The sequence below is a fragment of the Vigna angularis genome, chromosome 8, assembly GCF_016808095.1.
Source record: "Vigna angularis cultivar LongXiaoDou No.4 chromosome 8, ASM1680809v1, whole genome shotgun sequence".
NCBI lineage: Eukaryota > Viridiplantae > Streptophyta > Magnoliopsida > Fabales > Fabaceae > Vigna > Vigna angularis.
In genome coordinates this window covers 14,719,968-14,736,108 of record NC_068977.1, presented here as the reverse complement: position 1 = coordinate 14,736,108, position 16,141 = coordinate 14,719,968, and the positions used below count along the sequence as shown (strand labels likewise).

Sequence of the window (16,141 nt, the reverse complement as noted above, 5' to 3'; positions counted from 1 at the left end):
TAACTTTCATTTCAAAGTATAATTAAATAACCATACTATATACTATAAATAATATTTTAATTAAATTATTAACTTCATTGCAAAATATTTTAAATTATTTCCAAGAACGTTAATGAATATCTTTCTGTCTTTGTGAAAAACAAGTGCTTCTATAATGGAGTTAAAAAAACGTTCTGAATAATTTTACATTTTTTTCAAATAAAAATTTAATGCATTGATAGCTGGCACTGGCAGGGATAAGTTAAAAGTTGTTTGTTTCTCTCAACTTTCAAAATCAAACAAAAAAAAAACGTAACGAACTCTTCAAGTTCCACCGAGAAACCGGTGTCACTTGTATTGCTTGTCAGAGTTAGTGACTGAATCAGCATCCATGGACGAGTTGGGTTCCGCCTCATCTCCGTCGCGCCCGGTGACTGTCGACGGGGCTGGCGAGGACGCAGCGCTGGCGAAGTCGCGGTTTCTGACGCGGAAGGAGGTTCTCCAGCGGCGGCTCCGGCGAGTGAGGCAGCTGACGCGGTGCTACCGGACCCACTATTGGGCCCTAATGGAGGAGCTGAGGTCCAAGTACAGAGACTACAGCTGGACCTACGGGAAGAGCCCTTTCAAGGAGGATCACAACGAGGGTGAGAATAACAATCCAAACGGCGTCATCACTGGCGTCGGTGGCGGCGACGATATCATACGGTGTCGTTTTAGCGGCTGCAAGACTAAGGCCATGGCTATGACGAAATACTGTCACGCTCATATACTGTCCGATTCCAAACAGAAGCTTTATCAGGGATGCAGAGCTGTTGCCAAGAAGTGAGTTCTTCTTTCTACTGTGATTTTTTATTATTTCAAATTGAAACTATATCTTTGGATATTGAATTGAAAATGGAAAATAATGTGAAAAGTGAAATTAAAAAATTAAATATATAATAAAAATACACTTTAATGTCCTTTTTATTTATTTGGAATGTTATTTCGTTTTGGAACCTTTATTTGTATTCTACTTTAATTAATGGAACTCGTGTTTGAGACTAATTGAATGATTGAGTATGTATAGCTTAGTTTGATTGATTATATGAATAGGGTGGTTCTAGGGTCTGAGGTTAGTGGAAGAAGAAGTGAGGTTGTCGTTTTATTGTCTAATTTTTTCAATGAATTTTTTTTCTATAAGTTAGTTGTTTGGCCGTGGAAAATTGATCACTTTGCTGTGCTTCAGTTTACCATTTGCTATGTTTAGCTTCGGTATCCACTAGGTTGGCTTAGTGTGGGTTTATTGATTACACAACTTTTGAAGCACCCAAAGTGAGACTGTGTTTGATTTGGCTTCGGTCATGTTGAATGCCAATCTAATATGAGAGGAGGATTGGGTTCTAGGAGAACTGGAAAGTTAGAATTTGCTGAAACAATCACACACTGAAGTATGTGTCTTTTTTGCATTGTGAATGTAAAAGCAAACATATCCTTACGGTGTGTTTGAAACATCATTCCGTTGCCTTGAACATGAATCCTTCATGAGAGAAGCTTTCACTTGAATGGAGCTTTGGAATGTGTGTTTTACCTAAAACAAACACACTTGGGGATTTTTTTTATCCAATTAGAACACCCCAAACCTCAAGTGAATTAAAACCTAGTTTCTTGTTTAGTGGAGTTCAATTGGAGTTTGAACTGTTTAAACTGAAAACAAACATGCCCTTAGTGTGTTTGGATTTTAGTCCGGAAATTAAGTTAAGGTGAACTCAATTGGAGTTGAAAGATGAATTTGGCTTTTAACTCTATTTCGAAAAAAAAGTGAAACATGTTTGTACAATGTTCAATGAAAACTAAAAGTTGGTTTGGGTGTTCCAATTGAAATCCAAATACACCCTTAGTAGTGGGGGTTTGGGTAGGGTAGTTGAACAACATTCTAGATTCAAACCTTTTTGTCGATGTTGTACAGTAAAAAAAATAATCTGTGTTTCTATACTTCTGTTTAGTTTCGGATAAATATATTTTCTAATTGATTTTTTAAGAGAAATAACAACCATTAATTTGTGTTTCAACCTCTGCTATTTAGAGGCTCCCACATAATCTATATCTATGATATTAATTCATTTATGGGCTACCTCAAACATTTCTCTTGAGTTTATAAGCTAAAAGAACGAAAAAAGTGAATCCACATAATATGCAATAGAAGTCTAGGATTCCGAAAATTGAAAACTGTAATCTAACACATTACTTACTAGTTCAACCTGTTTGCAAATCTGTAATGCTTCGATAATTTTGTCACCCTCTCTTATTTACCTTGTGACTCATGGTGTCAAATGAAAGCTAAACTCCTCTTGTGAAAATGAACTCATTTCTAAGTTCAAAGGTTCAGACTTGACACATATTTTGTCTAAAAGAGTAGTTTGATTCAAATTCTTGATAGTATTCAGCTTATTTCCCTTTACCAGTCAGCATCTCTTTTAGGAATTTGTATGTTACATTACTTACAGGAATGCGTTTTTCAGAACTTCCAACACATATGTAGAACTTTGTAATTTCTGGCTATTTGCATGTCATAGTAGCTTGCTAAATAGTGATAATTCACTACTCACTGAACCTATATAAATCATGTTGCAATATATCAATTTTAGGTTCGATATGTAAGATCTTTCTTGTAAAATTTTAGATCTCTTAGCCTATTTTGCTAGATTATACTATTGAATGCGAGCTCTGTAATGAATACTGGTCTCCGTACCTACAATTGGTAAATCAATCTTTCTGTCTCTTTCCTTGTGCTGTAAACCTTTATGTTTGAATAATCTAGGCTAAGAATCTTCAGAATTTATAGTTCTCATCAATAACGACATGTAGAAATACTAACCATTATAAAATAATCTAGGCTAAGAATCTTAAGAATTCATAGTTCTCATCAATAAGGATGTGTAGAAATACTAACCATTATCTATTGGGGAAGATTGATGCCTTAAAACTTGTAGTATAATATTTTATTTCTCTTTCCTCTTTCCTCTTTTTAGATCTCAATACTTGATTTGAAACCTACGGACATAGTTTATCAGGCAGATGAAGACGTGACTTCATTTTGTTTGGCTATATATCACTTCCGTCAATAAATAAGTAAAAGTTGTTTGGGTCATCTCACTTCATTTAATTATTTGACCATATTTATTTGCCACACGAGAATTCTGACATTTTTCATTTGCAATACTTTGTAATATCTGGAGCAGACAACCTTACTCACGGAGTTCTTGGCTTTTTTTCAGTTTGCCAACAGGGCCTTCATTTTGTAATAAGCCAGTATTGAAATCTGTGGTTCCTGCTGCATGCGCAACTCATCATCAATTTGGTGAAAGGTGTTTATCTCGTGCATTAAGAAGGGCTGGGTTAGGGAATGCTATCCCTAATAATCGTAAGCCTACACCGAAGTTTCATGTACTAGTTTCTGAATTTGTCCACCAAATTCAAAAGAAACGAAAGCTTGCATTGAAGGAAACTGCTCTCAAAGTTGAGACTGAATAAGAAAGTAAACTAATCTGCAGATTATAGAAAATATAATATCAAATTCCTAAAGATTTTTCTGTGTATAGAATGCATATTCTCGATTCTGAAAAATAGGATTATGTTTAAATACTGAAGCATTTAGTGCAAAAAAATCAAGGATTCTACACAAGTATGTTTGTAAAATTTTCTGTCCTTGTTTATCTTTTAGTCCTATTCGATGAGCAGCATCACAGCATACTCAACTGTTGTTTGTTCTTCTCATAAAAACCATAATTTTTGCTTGTTCTTCAAGTAAGAAATTTGTATATGCTTTTGAAGCTATTGCATGGATTGGGAATGTCAATCCTAAAATTTTTATTCTGGAGATCATATCATGCCTAACTCACTTAATCCTGTGTAGAGTTGTTGATTTGTATATAGGAATGTGTTAGGTTCCTAGGTAGAGGAACCCAAGAACACTACTGTAAAACACCAAAGTTCACCAAAAAGATCTGGTATTGTGGATTCTAGGCCCCAGAATAGAAAGAAAGCCTCCAAGGGACAAATTTCCCTTCACACAGCATGGTAATGATCCTATCAACAATTCTCTAAACATCCAAAAACCTCCCTCTGCCTACAAAGATCCCCCACTATATAAAGAAAGTCTCACTCAACCTAACAACACAACTAACAACTAAACTTTTAATCTGTTTCCTCCTATCATACACATTATATCTTATCATTACACACTGCTGCAGAACAACCTTGTCCTCAAGGTTGGAACAATGAAGCTTGGTCTCATGCTTATCTTCATCAGCATGTTATCATAGGAAGGGAACTCACTGGCTATTGCCTGCAAATTCAAATCTGGAGGCATGTGTGGTGGTCGATATGAGAGAATTGTTGACTTCTTCTATTCCATTAATGATAAGAACTGCTTCCAACCAAAAGACCTGGAAAACCATTGACTTCTTGCACAACTAAAAAATTTACCCTCTTTAGAACCCATTAGATGGGCAAATCCATGCTCATTATAGTATGGTTTTGAATTCAAGATTAGACCTTGTATAGAGACCCGAACCTGTAAAATTGTTGAAACACCTAGTTACTCCTTCTCATTCTCATGGCCAGACCCGATGTTAGATTCACTAAGGCAAACTTTACCCAAACTATATAAATTTGGGTTGAGCCAAAGCCTACAAGAGTGGTAGTGGACTTCCGACGGTACAATAGGATAACTACTTGGGAAGAAAACATCAACAAGGAATAGGCCATCTTGATAAGGTGTTCCCTCTGCCCCAAAAAATACCACCCTCAAAAAATCTATTATTGATCCATAAACTCTGAATAATATTGAATCCAGCAACTCCTCCTGCAATGACTTCCACTCTTCTTGGATTCTTTTAGCCCAATTTTGTGAAATCCTCAAAATTTCATCTTTGACTTCATCGGCTCTGGTAGCAACAACATTTTCGGAAACTGCTCCATTATTTCCAACTAAACTTGATTTAACATTATAATTTGAGAGTGGATGAAAACAAAAAACTTTCTTTGACCATATATCATTACTAAATCCAGTTTCAGGAAAATGAAATGAAGATCCAACCAGATTTGAATGATTCATGGTGTTACTTCCATCTACTGTCAAACTCTCATGTAAAATTTCCACATTTCCAATTTGTGTTATTGCTGCCAAACTCTCACATAGCATCCTTCTCCTGTTCCCTTCAGCTATCCTTAGTAGAGTTGTTGCCAGATCTTCCCAAGAAAGGTTCTTGGATTTTTGGTGTTTAGGTCTTGAACCCCTAGACTACATTTTCTTTGCTGTTTGGGTGTATTTTTGTTGATCCTTTGGTGTTCTGAACTTTAGAAGCATTTGTTGCCCTTTTTGTTTGACCTTGGGTGTCAGTCCCTTCATACGTGGACAACTCTTCTCTTTCCACACATGGAAAAACTGGTTCTTCCTCACCCTTCCTAGTTCCATTATTGTTAATGGCATCCTCTTCTCCTTTCTTCTCCCAATTGATTGAACTTTCTCCTCCACCTAAGGGTTTTTTCGCTTTCTTGATGTCTTGTAGAAGTTTTTCTCTTCTCTCCTTTCTTGCTCTGTAAACAGACTCAACTAGGTCGCTCCTTGACACCACTATTTTAACCCCAAGCCTCTTTCTTCCTTCTTCTCTTCATCATTAGCCAAGTACCTCCTTTTTCAGAGTATTTCTTGCCTTTCTTGATGTTTTGCCGACTATACCATGATTCATGAGTTCCTATAGCATGTCTTTTATTTTTTGGATGATTTCCCTTATTTCTTGCATACAGTTTTTTTTTTCTGTCATGGCTCTTCCTTGATTTCTGGCCCTCTCTCCAAAGTATTTTACCTTTTCTTCCATGCTTCCACCTCTTTTTTTATTCGGCAGGTCGGACCAATTTGTTAGGTTCATAGGTAGAGGAACCCAAGAAAACTATTGTAAAACACCAAAGTTTACTGAAAAGATCTGGTATTATTGATCTAGGCACCCAGAATAGAAAAAATGCCTCCAAGGGAACCCTTCACCAAGATGGTATTGATCCTGTCAACAATTCTCTAAACATCCAAAAACCTCCCCCTTCCTACAAAGACCCCCCACTATATAAAGAAAGTCTCATTCAACCTAACAACCCAACTAACAACTAATTTTTTAATCTGTTTCCTCCTATCATACACATTATATCCTATCAGAATGTGATAAGAAACCTACGAGATGATAGGACAAACAGAACTTACAGAAATGTTCAAGACAGACTCTTGAATGATTTTATTACTAACAAGACTGTTTCTGCCAATGTGGTAGAAAACAGTAACAGAGGGCAACAATTGGGGTTCCTTTGAGAGGACCTTGGTCTCCCACCCCTCCTTTCCTTTCTAGAAAACAACAAGCTAGCCTCCCTAAAACAAACCCTGACTATTTATAATAGTCAGCTACAAGGAAAACAACTATAGGAGGTTATAACTGTCACATTCAGTTATTCCTCCTTTTTTATACACAAGGTCAAACCTATCAAGGTCTTGTAAATCCCACATTAGAATCCCATACCTTGCAATTGAATTCTAACATAATGAATTTATAAATTCCATATAATTCATTTTTTATTTATAAGTTTAACAATATTTCTTTTGTGGCTCATAGATGAAAGAATGCCTATTAGTTGACATGTAGAATTTTGATTAATGTGAAAAGACCAATAGAATAGGGAAGTAGAATTAACAAGACTCTCTTTTGACTTGTTGCATCTGATGGGCATTATAGTTGTTATATTCTTGTATTGCCAGGGTATCCAAGTCCCGACACCCTGAATGATGATTAAATCTTTCTATTGTATTTTATAGTTTCATTTCTGAACAATGAAATACTTGCTATCAAATATTTAATTAAGCATTACTACCTCGATCAGTCATGTGTTTGCAGATGCTGGTTTTGAAAAGATGTTGGTTGATGCAAGTTACTCATTATGAATATGTTGTTTAGTGACATGATATGGTCTTGTTGGAGAGACAAAGAAACGATTATTATCTGAGGACCCAATTCCCACCTTGTATTTATAGGACCCATTAATTATATTTAATAAAAGTTCGTCACTCTCTAGCATGGCCATACTGTTCAATAACATAAAAGGATCCAATTCTTGTCATGTAGTTTCTTCTGTTACATGGCTTTTAAATTTTTTAAGTGCTATGGTGTTGCTGTCCGGATTTCTTCATTTAATTATTTACATATTATTTTTAAGAATGATTTTGATTGCATTATCTAATGGTTGGCCTTTCACAAATATCTTAAAGGCTATTTCCATTAATTCATGGAGAAAAAGAACTTTTGGTTATTTGAGTGGTGTCTAAACATATCTATGGAAGTAGGTGCACAGCCAGATGCTTCTGAAGTGAAAGGAGTAGTTTTGAGAATAAAAAGGGATAGAATATCAAGGCTGGAGATTTTTACAACAATATTTGATTTTACATGTGCAATTAATATAATTTGATCAAGTAATTTTTCTAGTTAATATTTCATTTTAAAAGGAGTCAAGAACTGGATAGTAAAATTGACAAATAATTTTATGATTTATCATAATATTCTGTTAATATCGCGTGATTAATGCTTCACTTGTTTTAAGTGGCAATTTTGAAAATGGTCATTTTAAAAATTTGAGGAAGTGCAAAGAAATTGTGGAAATGAGATTGTCGTAGTAATTTCCATTAATGAAAATATGATACATGGAAACAAAGACAATACTAAATAATAATTGAGGCTTTGGTCATAGTAATTGTTCAAGTAAGTAAATCAAAGCCTACGTTTAACCAATAGTATGTATATGTGTATGTAAACCCCCTGCCAACATCTTTTTTATTAAAAACCAGCTAAAATCCCCAAAATTAATAGAACCCCAAACGTGACAGAAAATGCAGATTCCAGACTCTCACCCTGCTTAACAAATCACAACCCTTTTTATATGCCAAGGGTGATCAGGGAGGGTACTGATAGTAGGGTTTTGAATTATCTTCTTTACAAATAATTTTAATTTATATAAAAGCCAAATTTTATTTCTTTTTCTTATTTTTCTCTCGTAAAAGGTTTTATAGAGATATTGACACTTAATGCTGCAGTCAATGTGAGAATTCAAGTATATGATTCCAATAAGGAAGCTGCCCAAAAATATGACATGCATTGCAGAAGCCAACTTCATAGCATAAGAAAGGTTAGATAAAGATGGCACACTCACCATAATCGCAAAAATGGGTTCCAAGCATCAGAAGTTTGGATAGAATCTCCATTTGACACTCTTTTTACCCTTTTTTCTTCTCAACAGAAAGACAAAATAATCACAAGCATTTAGATCTCATCCCTTTCTCCAATTCCAATCTTTATGCTTTTGCTTATGGGTAAAACAGCTCTGAGACTTTCTAATCTAATAATCACAAAAGCATAACGTCTCTAGTTATGTCACAAGTTCTGCTCATTTGAATGTTTGATATATTCTAGAACGAAGACCTTTCATAAAACATATAACATATACATGTATTTTCTATTGCAGTTTTCTATGTTGACAACATGAAGATAGAAAACTGCAAGAAGAAACTATCCTGTGTTCTTTCTCTTTTTCGAAGCCTTCCCACCATAGAAAAATCCTGTGGCGTACCGTGAATTGGCAAGCTCCCGAGGCACAGCTGCTCCACCAGATTTCAGAATATCAATTAAGTCTGGAAAGACATTCTTGTTTTCCTCATTCACAAAAACTATACCTTCACCTTCTTCTCCCATTCTAGATGCCCTTCCAATCTGATGTACGTATTCCTTAATGGAATTAGGAATGTCAAATACAATAACCTGTCTTACACCCAGCAGATCTACCCCCCTGCCTAAAACTCCAGTAGCCACAACCACTGGGACCTCACCAATAAAAAAGGACTGCATTATTTCTCTCCTTTCCTTCATAGACTTCTCCCCATGAATTGAAACTGCTTTAATTCCAGTGGCAACTGTAATTGCATTAGCCAGAAGATCTGCCCCAAGTCTGGATCCCACATATACTACAACAGGTGGCTTAAAATGCTTCTTAGTTGTCAAAATGTCAAACAATTTCTGTTTCTTTTGCTTTGACTCAACCCAAATAGCTACCTGCTTCACAGCCTTATTTGCTCTATTAGGTTCTCCAACAGAGATAACCACTGTACCTTTCGCCAGCGTGTTAATCATCTTCTCTAAATCATTAGACATTGTGGCACAATACATCAAGACCTGGGGTTGTGACAGAGCCCTGTATATCTGCATGACCTGATCTCTAAAACCCCTTTGCAGCATACAGTCCACCTCATCCACAACAAAAGTCATGACATCATCCAAGTCAATCTCATGCTTACTTAGAAGATCAACAAGTCTTCCCGGGGTTCCTACAATCAATTCCACCCCTTGTTGAATGCGATGGAGTTGTCCAGCCATGGCGTCACCACCAACCACAAGTGCAGTTTTGAAAGGCAATCCCTTGCCAAGCATCTTAGCATGCTCTTCGACCTGTATACAGAGCTCTCTGGTGGGTGTTAACACCATAACCAAAGGCTTCTTCTTAACTGAAACATATTGCTGGCGATGAATCACACAACGAGAAACTATAGGAATAAGAAACGAAGCAGACTTCCCAGATCCAGTATTGGCCAAAACAAGCATGTTTTTGCCCGTCAAAGCAGCAGGAATTGCTTGCATCTGGACAGGTGTAGGCATGTCATATCCTGCTGCTTCTATATTGTGGAGTAGCTTATCAGGGAGGTTACAGGCATAGAATGACAAAACCGGTGCCACTACATCACCCTTCACATGAATATCAAGTTCCGTTCTAAGATCACTAGCCTTTGATGCAGTCCCTGATTTGTTATCAGCATCACTAACATAAAAGCATTCATCAGCCATAGGAATCTTTTTAGGTGGCAGAAGATTTCCAGAAGGAGCCAATGATTTCGCAATTCTTCCAAGCAGTGCCTGTTTGCATTCCAAACTGCAAACATCATCATCAGTTTCATCACATATGTATTCACCGTAGCGGCCGCATATAACACACTTAGGCTCACCTTGCAGAGCCAGTCTTTGGTCCCTAGACCTCAGCTTGACATCTTCCCCAGCATCTAAAATCACAAACAAAAAAATGAACTCAATTGGGTTAATATTTTCTGAATTCCCAAAACACATCTCTAGAAGACATAGCAGTCCAGATCAAGGCATCAAGAGTAATACAGAGAAAGTATCTCAAAAATTAAATCACAATAATCATTCAATATGAGAATAAACCCTAAATTTCATCCCTGAAGGATTAACCCTTTTACTAAATGATGTCTGAGGTAAACCAAAAATTAATATATCCCCTAAATAGTGAAAAAACCGTCAAATTGGTAACTGAACGTTGATGGGCAAGAAAGAGGGTGCAGAAACTAAAACATGAAGATCAAAATTAAGGAAAATAAAATAGAAGGCATTACCCTCTGGTGCATCAGCATCGGTACCGAGAGATGGGTTGTTGTGATAGGCGTGAGGATCAGTCATGGAGGAAAAGGATGCAGAAGAAGAGGGTTTGGTTAACCAAAATTAGGGTTATGAGAAATAAATTTACTGCCCCCTGCAACTGCGTGCAATGCTTCAATCGCTCAAATGTGAAAGGTGGAACTAAAACTGAACTTGAATTACGACTGCTTCAGGAACAGTAAGAACGGTGGTGTGCGGCGGCGAGGGGAGGATCATAGCAGAAGAAACAAGAAACGGATTTTATTTTTACGTAAATAGAAAAGAAAAACTTTTAATTTTATTTTATTTGCTCATTACCGAGTTCGAATAAACATTAGGTTTACCATTATACTATCCTAGATAAGATTAATCTCTTCTAGATTAGATCAAACTCTTATAACAAAATAAAAATGCAATTTTAGTCTCATTTTCAATTATGAAAGTTAAGTCCTTTAAATATATTTGATTAGTTGACATGTTATTAAATAGTTGAGATTTAATAGAACTTTAAAAACGAGTTCTTATTGGATTTAATAGAAGATTTTATATCTTAGGATTAAGATATTAGAGTGATCAAGTTTATTTAAGTCAGAAGTATATTCTTTTTCGTTAAAAATAATGGAAGAATCCTCAGTTAGACAAAGCACAGTTTGTTAATAATTTACGTTATAAATTAAATTTAATATAAATATTTTCCATTCAAATTAATTTGATGTTAACATTAATTATGAATGCCAATTTTTTTATTATTGTTTATCTTAAAAAAATATTAAAATAATTAATATTATTAGTCGTAATTATATTTTGTAACATTTTTAGTGGTGCCAAAAAATATTTAATTAAATATTAAGAATAATTAATTCTAATCTTTAATCTTTAAATACTGTTATTGAATTTATATTAACATAAATTTAAATATTTACAAATTATTATTATGATTAATTATATTGTATCATTTTTTAATATTACTTCTATTTTTTTTGTCAAATATAAAACAAATTCCTAATATTTTAAATTTTATACATTTTTAAATTATAAAAAATATATTAGATATACTTTTAATAGCATTTATATATTATTATAGTATAAAAAATAATAATATAAAAAAGTTTACAATTCAAATATATTTAATTTTAAAATATTTATTCCCATAGTATTATATAAAATTTTGTTAAATATAGAGAACTTTATATGGAAAAGTTAGTAGAAAGCAATAAGAAAATGTTGATAGAATAACATGTTTCAAAACTTTAGATTCATTTTTTACATGAAATTATATTCAATTATTTAGATTAAACAGATCAAACATATAAATTTTTTTATTCTTATCCACTTTGTACTATGTTTAATTCTATCTTAAAAACATCTTAAAAGATTTCATTAATCAAACAAATTACTACAACGAGCACACTAACATCTTTAGGTTACAACAAAAATACCAACCTTTACTAGTAATACTGAATATACATATATCTTCAAGTTATACCTTTTTAATCCCCTATTAAGTTAAAAACATAAAAATATATATAAAAATACTCTAAAATATACTTAAACTCACAAGGAAAAAACTTCACAAGACGAATATTATAATAGTTTTTACACACTCTTTTTTTGAATGCACTAGACCACTTGATATGAACAATTAGATGATTGCTTCATGGACTTTGTATAGCTCTCCAAGATTGAATTGTGTATCACTCTTATTCGTTACTTTGTACCATATTCAAAGCTTGAACTTCAAAAAGTCAAAAACTATTATTTGTTACCTACCATTTCTAAGACCTTTAAATAGGTTTTCTCTAGATGGTACGATTACCATGTTCTTACAAGAAGAGAGATTTTTTATTTGGAAACTAATGCAAAAAGCATACCAAGATGGGTGACGGGTTACTATGTCTCAAACAATATTGTTTTTGCCAACGTCCAACTCTCGCGTGAAAGAGATACTACATACACCTTGCACTAGATGCTACAAACAACTATGTGGCATGTAGAGAACAATGCTCGTGTTCTAGCATGGCAAAAATGCTTGACAAACCAAGAGGAAAGCCTTATGTCTTGTTTTGGAATGCCAGAAGCATAAGAAAGCTACAAAGGACAAAGAGATTCAAGCTTTTGGTTATGAGGTAGGGTTAGACAATTTGAAGTAATTATAATTGTTTAAGATATGCTCGATGCAATTAGAGCATAAATGAAAGCTTTAACAAAACAACAATGTGCTATGGGAGAGAGACAAGCTCAACATGTAGAGCAAGTTGTCAAGTTGTCACTAACTTTGTTACTCAAATTCAATCTTCTTTCACCCAATTGGTCCAAAGCTTCAACCTTTCTCTAAACCCCTTCATTTGTTCTCAATCTCAACAACCTTGATCTCCTCTACAACAAATATGTTTTTTTATCTTTTATTCACCTTTTTGTAGCTACCAAAAAAGGAGAGAAGTACATTTGATTTTGTATTTTGTTCACATTTTGTTTTATTTGCATTTTTTTATTCCTTGTATTTTCCTTGTTTTATTTTGTATTCATATTTCTTTATATAGTTTTAGTACTATACATGTTTGCTATGAGTATTCATCTAATATGGTCTAAATTTATATTTTTTCTTATATTAGATAATCTTATTCTCTGATATTACATACTCTTATAAATGTTTTCTACATTGTTTTAAGTTATGATATTGTATCTAATAAGCTATAACTTAATAACTATGATAGTATGAAATATAATACTTTACATTTGATCATTAATGTGTTGTGATGCATTCTTATATTATACTCGGATACTTCAATTAAAAAGTGTTTTAAATGTTCCAGAATTATAAAATTTTGTCATCAGAAAAAAAATGAGAGATTATTAAGACTAGATGATAATATCTCATTAGACGAAAGTTCTAAGTGATTTTGATGATAACAAACACTATCATAAAAGTATATATTATTATTCAATTAACATGTTTAGTTATACAAATGAAAGATCTCAAAATTGTTTATCAATTCTCACATAAAACCAAATTTATTATAATTATAATACAATACAATTTTTATTATACAAAATAATTATTATTCAATTAAGATGTTTAGTTATTGATAAGTGCCCAATATAAGCTAGTTTTGATGATAATTTGACACTTATTTTGTTTTGATGATGTTAAATGTCTATGTTAATCACCCAAATTAGAACAAACTAATCTCAGCGCGACTACAACGTAAAATCTGAGGCTTGAACCACATAAAGAAAACACACTTTTGAGGGAAACCTCAAGCCTTAAACTGAGGCTTAAGCCATTGATAATCCTTCCTAAAAGTAATTACCTAGAAAGGTGGTAGGCGTGGGTATCATGAATTAAAATAACCAATAGGATGATGAAAACAACACCTTCAACTACTACACATTCAAGACTTAAAACGTAAAAGTTTTTCAAACTAGAATTATCACTACACCATGACTATTACAAGCATCATCTTCAAAAAGTATCCATAAACTTAAACATTTAACATCCATAACCTATATTGCACCTATAATAATCTTAGTTTCATAACAAAGAAAAAAAAAGAACATGCACATCCTTATCACAACAACAAACCTAGATAGCCATCACACATGCACAACGAATTGACCAATGCATTCATAATAACTAAATAAACAAAATGATAGCTTCCTTTTCCTGATTTTCCCGTTAAGCTTTTTTTTAGAATAAACAATGTTCTTTACTCGATCAAACTCTCAATCTCACGACACCTCAAAGTTTTTACCTTTTTTCCTAATGACTAGGGTTTCTTTCTTAACATAATATAAATAGAAGTCCTACCTAATCCTGTTGGGTTTATTTTTCTAAACCTCTATAAAAGCTCAATATTCTAATTAATTTTGATAAGTCCTTAAATAATATATTTTATTATTATTATCTAACAATAATATCTAATTATATGTAATAATATCTCAAGATATTTTTAATTTGTAAATATATGTAGAATATAACAATATTCAAGAGAATTTTTTAAAATAAAATAAACTCTTTAAATATAAATAACAACCATTTTATTTTTTAATTAAAATAATTAATCACATTTATATATTTCTCCTAATTATTTAAATTTTTAGAATCTCATATTCAAATTTATTACTATTACGGTAACTTGTGAATATATAATATTTTTAATGAAATTGAACGCTAATAACGCTACCACCTATTTTCTTGTACTTGGCTTTAATATAATATATATACCTTACGGAAACCAATTCTTCAATACTTAAATTTAACCTTTTTTATAATATTTCCATCTTTCAACTTTTAATTATTTAATAATTCAAAGATAATCCAACTATAATGATAACACCAAAATCACAGTTTTGATGCCTTCACCATAAAAATTCACTGACAATTGAAAAAATCATTAAACTCCTTCATGAAGTAAATTAAATCAACATTATTTAATACTATTTTACATAATCCCAAAGTTAAGAAAACATGTTTATAATGTATGTTGTCACAACAAAATCAGTTACCAAACATAAAGCACCAAAAACACAAGGCCTAAGCAATAGAAGAAACTCACCTTGGGAGGAAACCTCACAACTAGAGCCATGTCAGCCACTGCTGAAGCCAGCCATCAATGTATATAAAAATATAATTTCTCCTCTATTTTTAGAATTTTTTTTTTGGACAACTTTTGTGAGATTTCTTTAGAGAGATTTAGAAACTAGTTTTAAGTTGTGGTCTAACCAATTCTCCTATATGCTTTTAGATGCTAGGAATAGATCTAATGTTGTAGTTAGATATAAAGTCCTAACCTTAATGCATGCGATCCATTCAAGTAATCATACTAAAGTTTGGTGATTTTAGGCTCTAGGTGCTAAGAATGAACCTAAAGCTACATTTAAAGAGAATTTCCGTTACTTGGTTAATTGCAACATCATATTTAGATTTGTTACAAGTGAGAGACAAATTGGTGGAGTCAAACTTTAACACACTTTAATTATCTTAAAGTCACTCACTTTTATTCCAAACTATTTTCCAATATTTTCACTAAACAAATTTATTTTATACACTTCACAATCATTTTACTGTTTTATCAACGAAATAATTAAAACATTGTGTTTTCTACCAAATCCGTGTAGATACTATACTTGTTATAATACAAATTATCCTATATATTTGCTGATATATTTGGTTGTTGCGTAATTACCCATAATTATAATTATATATACATGTGAAAAATCTCAAAATTGTTTATCTTACATAAAACCAAATTTATTACAATACAATACAACTTTTAATATACAAAATATCTACAGATATCATAATAGTATGAAAACATTAAATTTCCTAAGTAATACAAAAATCTCTAAATTTTATTGTGAATTTCAAATACAATTATAATTCATGTAAATACACCAACATTTATAAACAAAATATGTAAATACAACTAAGAAGAAATAACTTCAAACATATTTACTCAATACTCAAGTTACTTTTATCATTGTTAAAAATATAATATCTCTTTTCTCTACTTCCAAAATATAGATCAAAACTCTTTCAATGTAATATAATAACATCCCGTGATGCACTAGTTTCAGACTAGTTTCACAATTAAAACAAAATAAACTGCTTGAGAAATGCGTCAATGGAAAAAAGCTCATTAAGTATAAATAACAAGTAAAAGTAAAATAAGCAC

At 32.6% G+C, this 16,141-nt stretch overlaps 2 protein-coding genes across 7 annotated transcripts; one reads left to right on the top strand and one right to left on the bottom strand.

The window, feature by feature from the left end:
* Window positions 1–260: 260 nt before the first annotated feature.
* On the top strand, window positions 261–7,071 carry LOC108345054 (uncharacterized). Of its 5 annotated transcripts, none has more exons than XM_052866813.1 (3): window positions 261–801; window positions 3,234–3,379; window positions 6,880–7,071. In XM_052866813.1, the coding sequence occupies exons 1-3, from the start codon at window positions 371–373 to the stop codon at window positions 6,951–6,953; spliced, it is 651 nt and encodes a 216-aa protein (XP_052722773.1). In that variant the 5' UTR covers window positions 261–370; the 3' UTR covers window positions 6,954–7,071. The 5 variants fall into 5 exon arrangements, with proteins under 5 accessions (XP_052722773.1, XP_052722774.1, XP_052722771.1 ...); XM_052866814.1 differs by having other exon boundaries at window positions 262–801; window positions 6,894–7,071; XM_052866811.1 differs by having other exon boundaries at window positions 262–801; window positions 3,234–3,493; window positions 6,894–7,071.
* A 1,237-nt stretch (window positions 7,072–8,308) lies between these two features.
* Window positions 8,309–10,773, bottom strand: LOC108343773 (DEAD-box ATP-dependent RNA helicase 41). 2 transcript variants are annotated; one of them, XM_017582149.2, is made up of 2 exons: window positions 10,445–10,773; window positions 8,309–10,093 (listed from the first exon to the last, which is right to left on the bottom strand). In XM_017582149.2, the coding sequence occupies exons 1-2, from the start codon at window positions 10,506–10,508 to the stop codon at window positions 8,556–8,558; spliced, it is 1,602 nt and encodes a 533-aa protein (XP_017437638.1). In that variant the 5' UTR covers window positions 10,509–10,773; the 3' UTR covers window positions 8,309–8,555. The 2 variants fall into 2 exon arrangements, with proteins under 2 accessions (XP_017437638.1, XP_017437639.1); XM_017582150.2 differs by lacking the exon at window positions 10,445–10,773 and having other exon boundaries at window positions 8,309–9,966; window positions 10,040–10,094.
* Window positions 10,774–16,141: the final 5,368 nt, after the last annotated feature.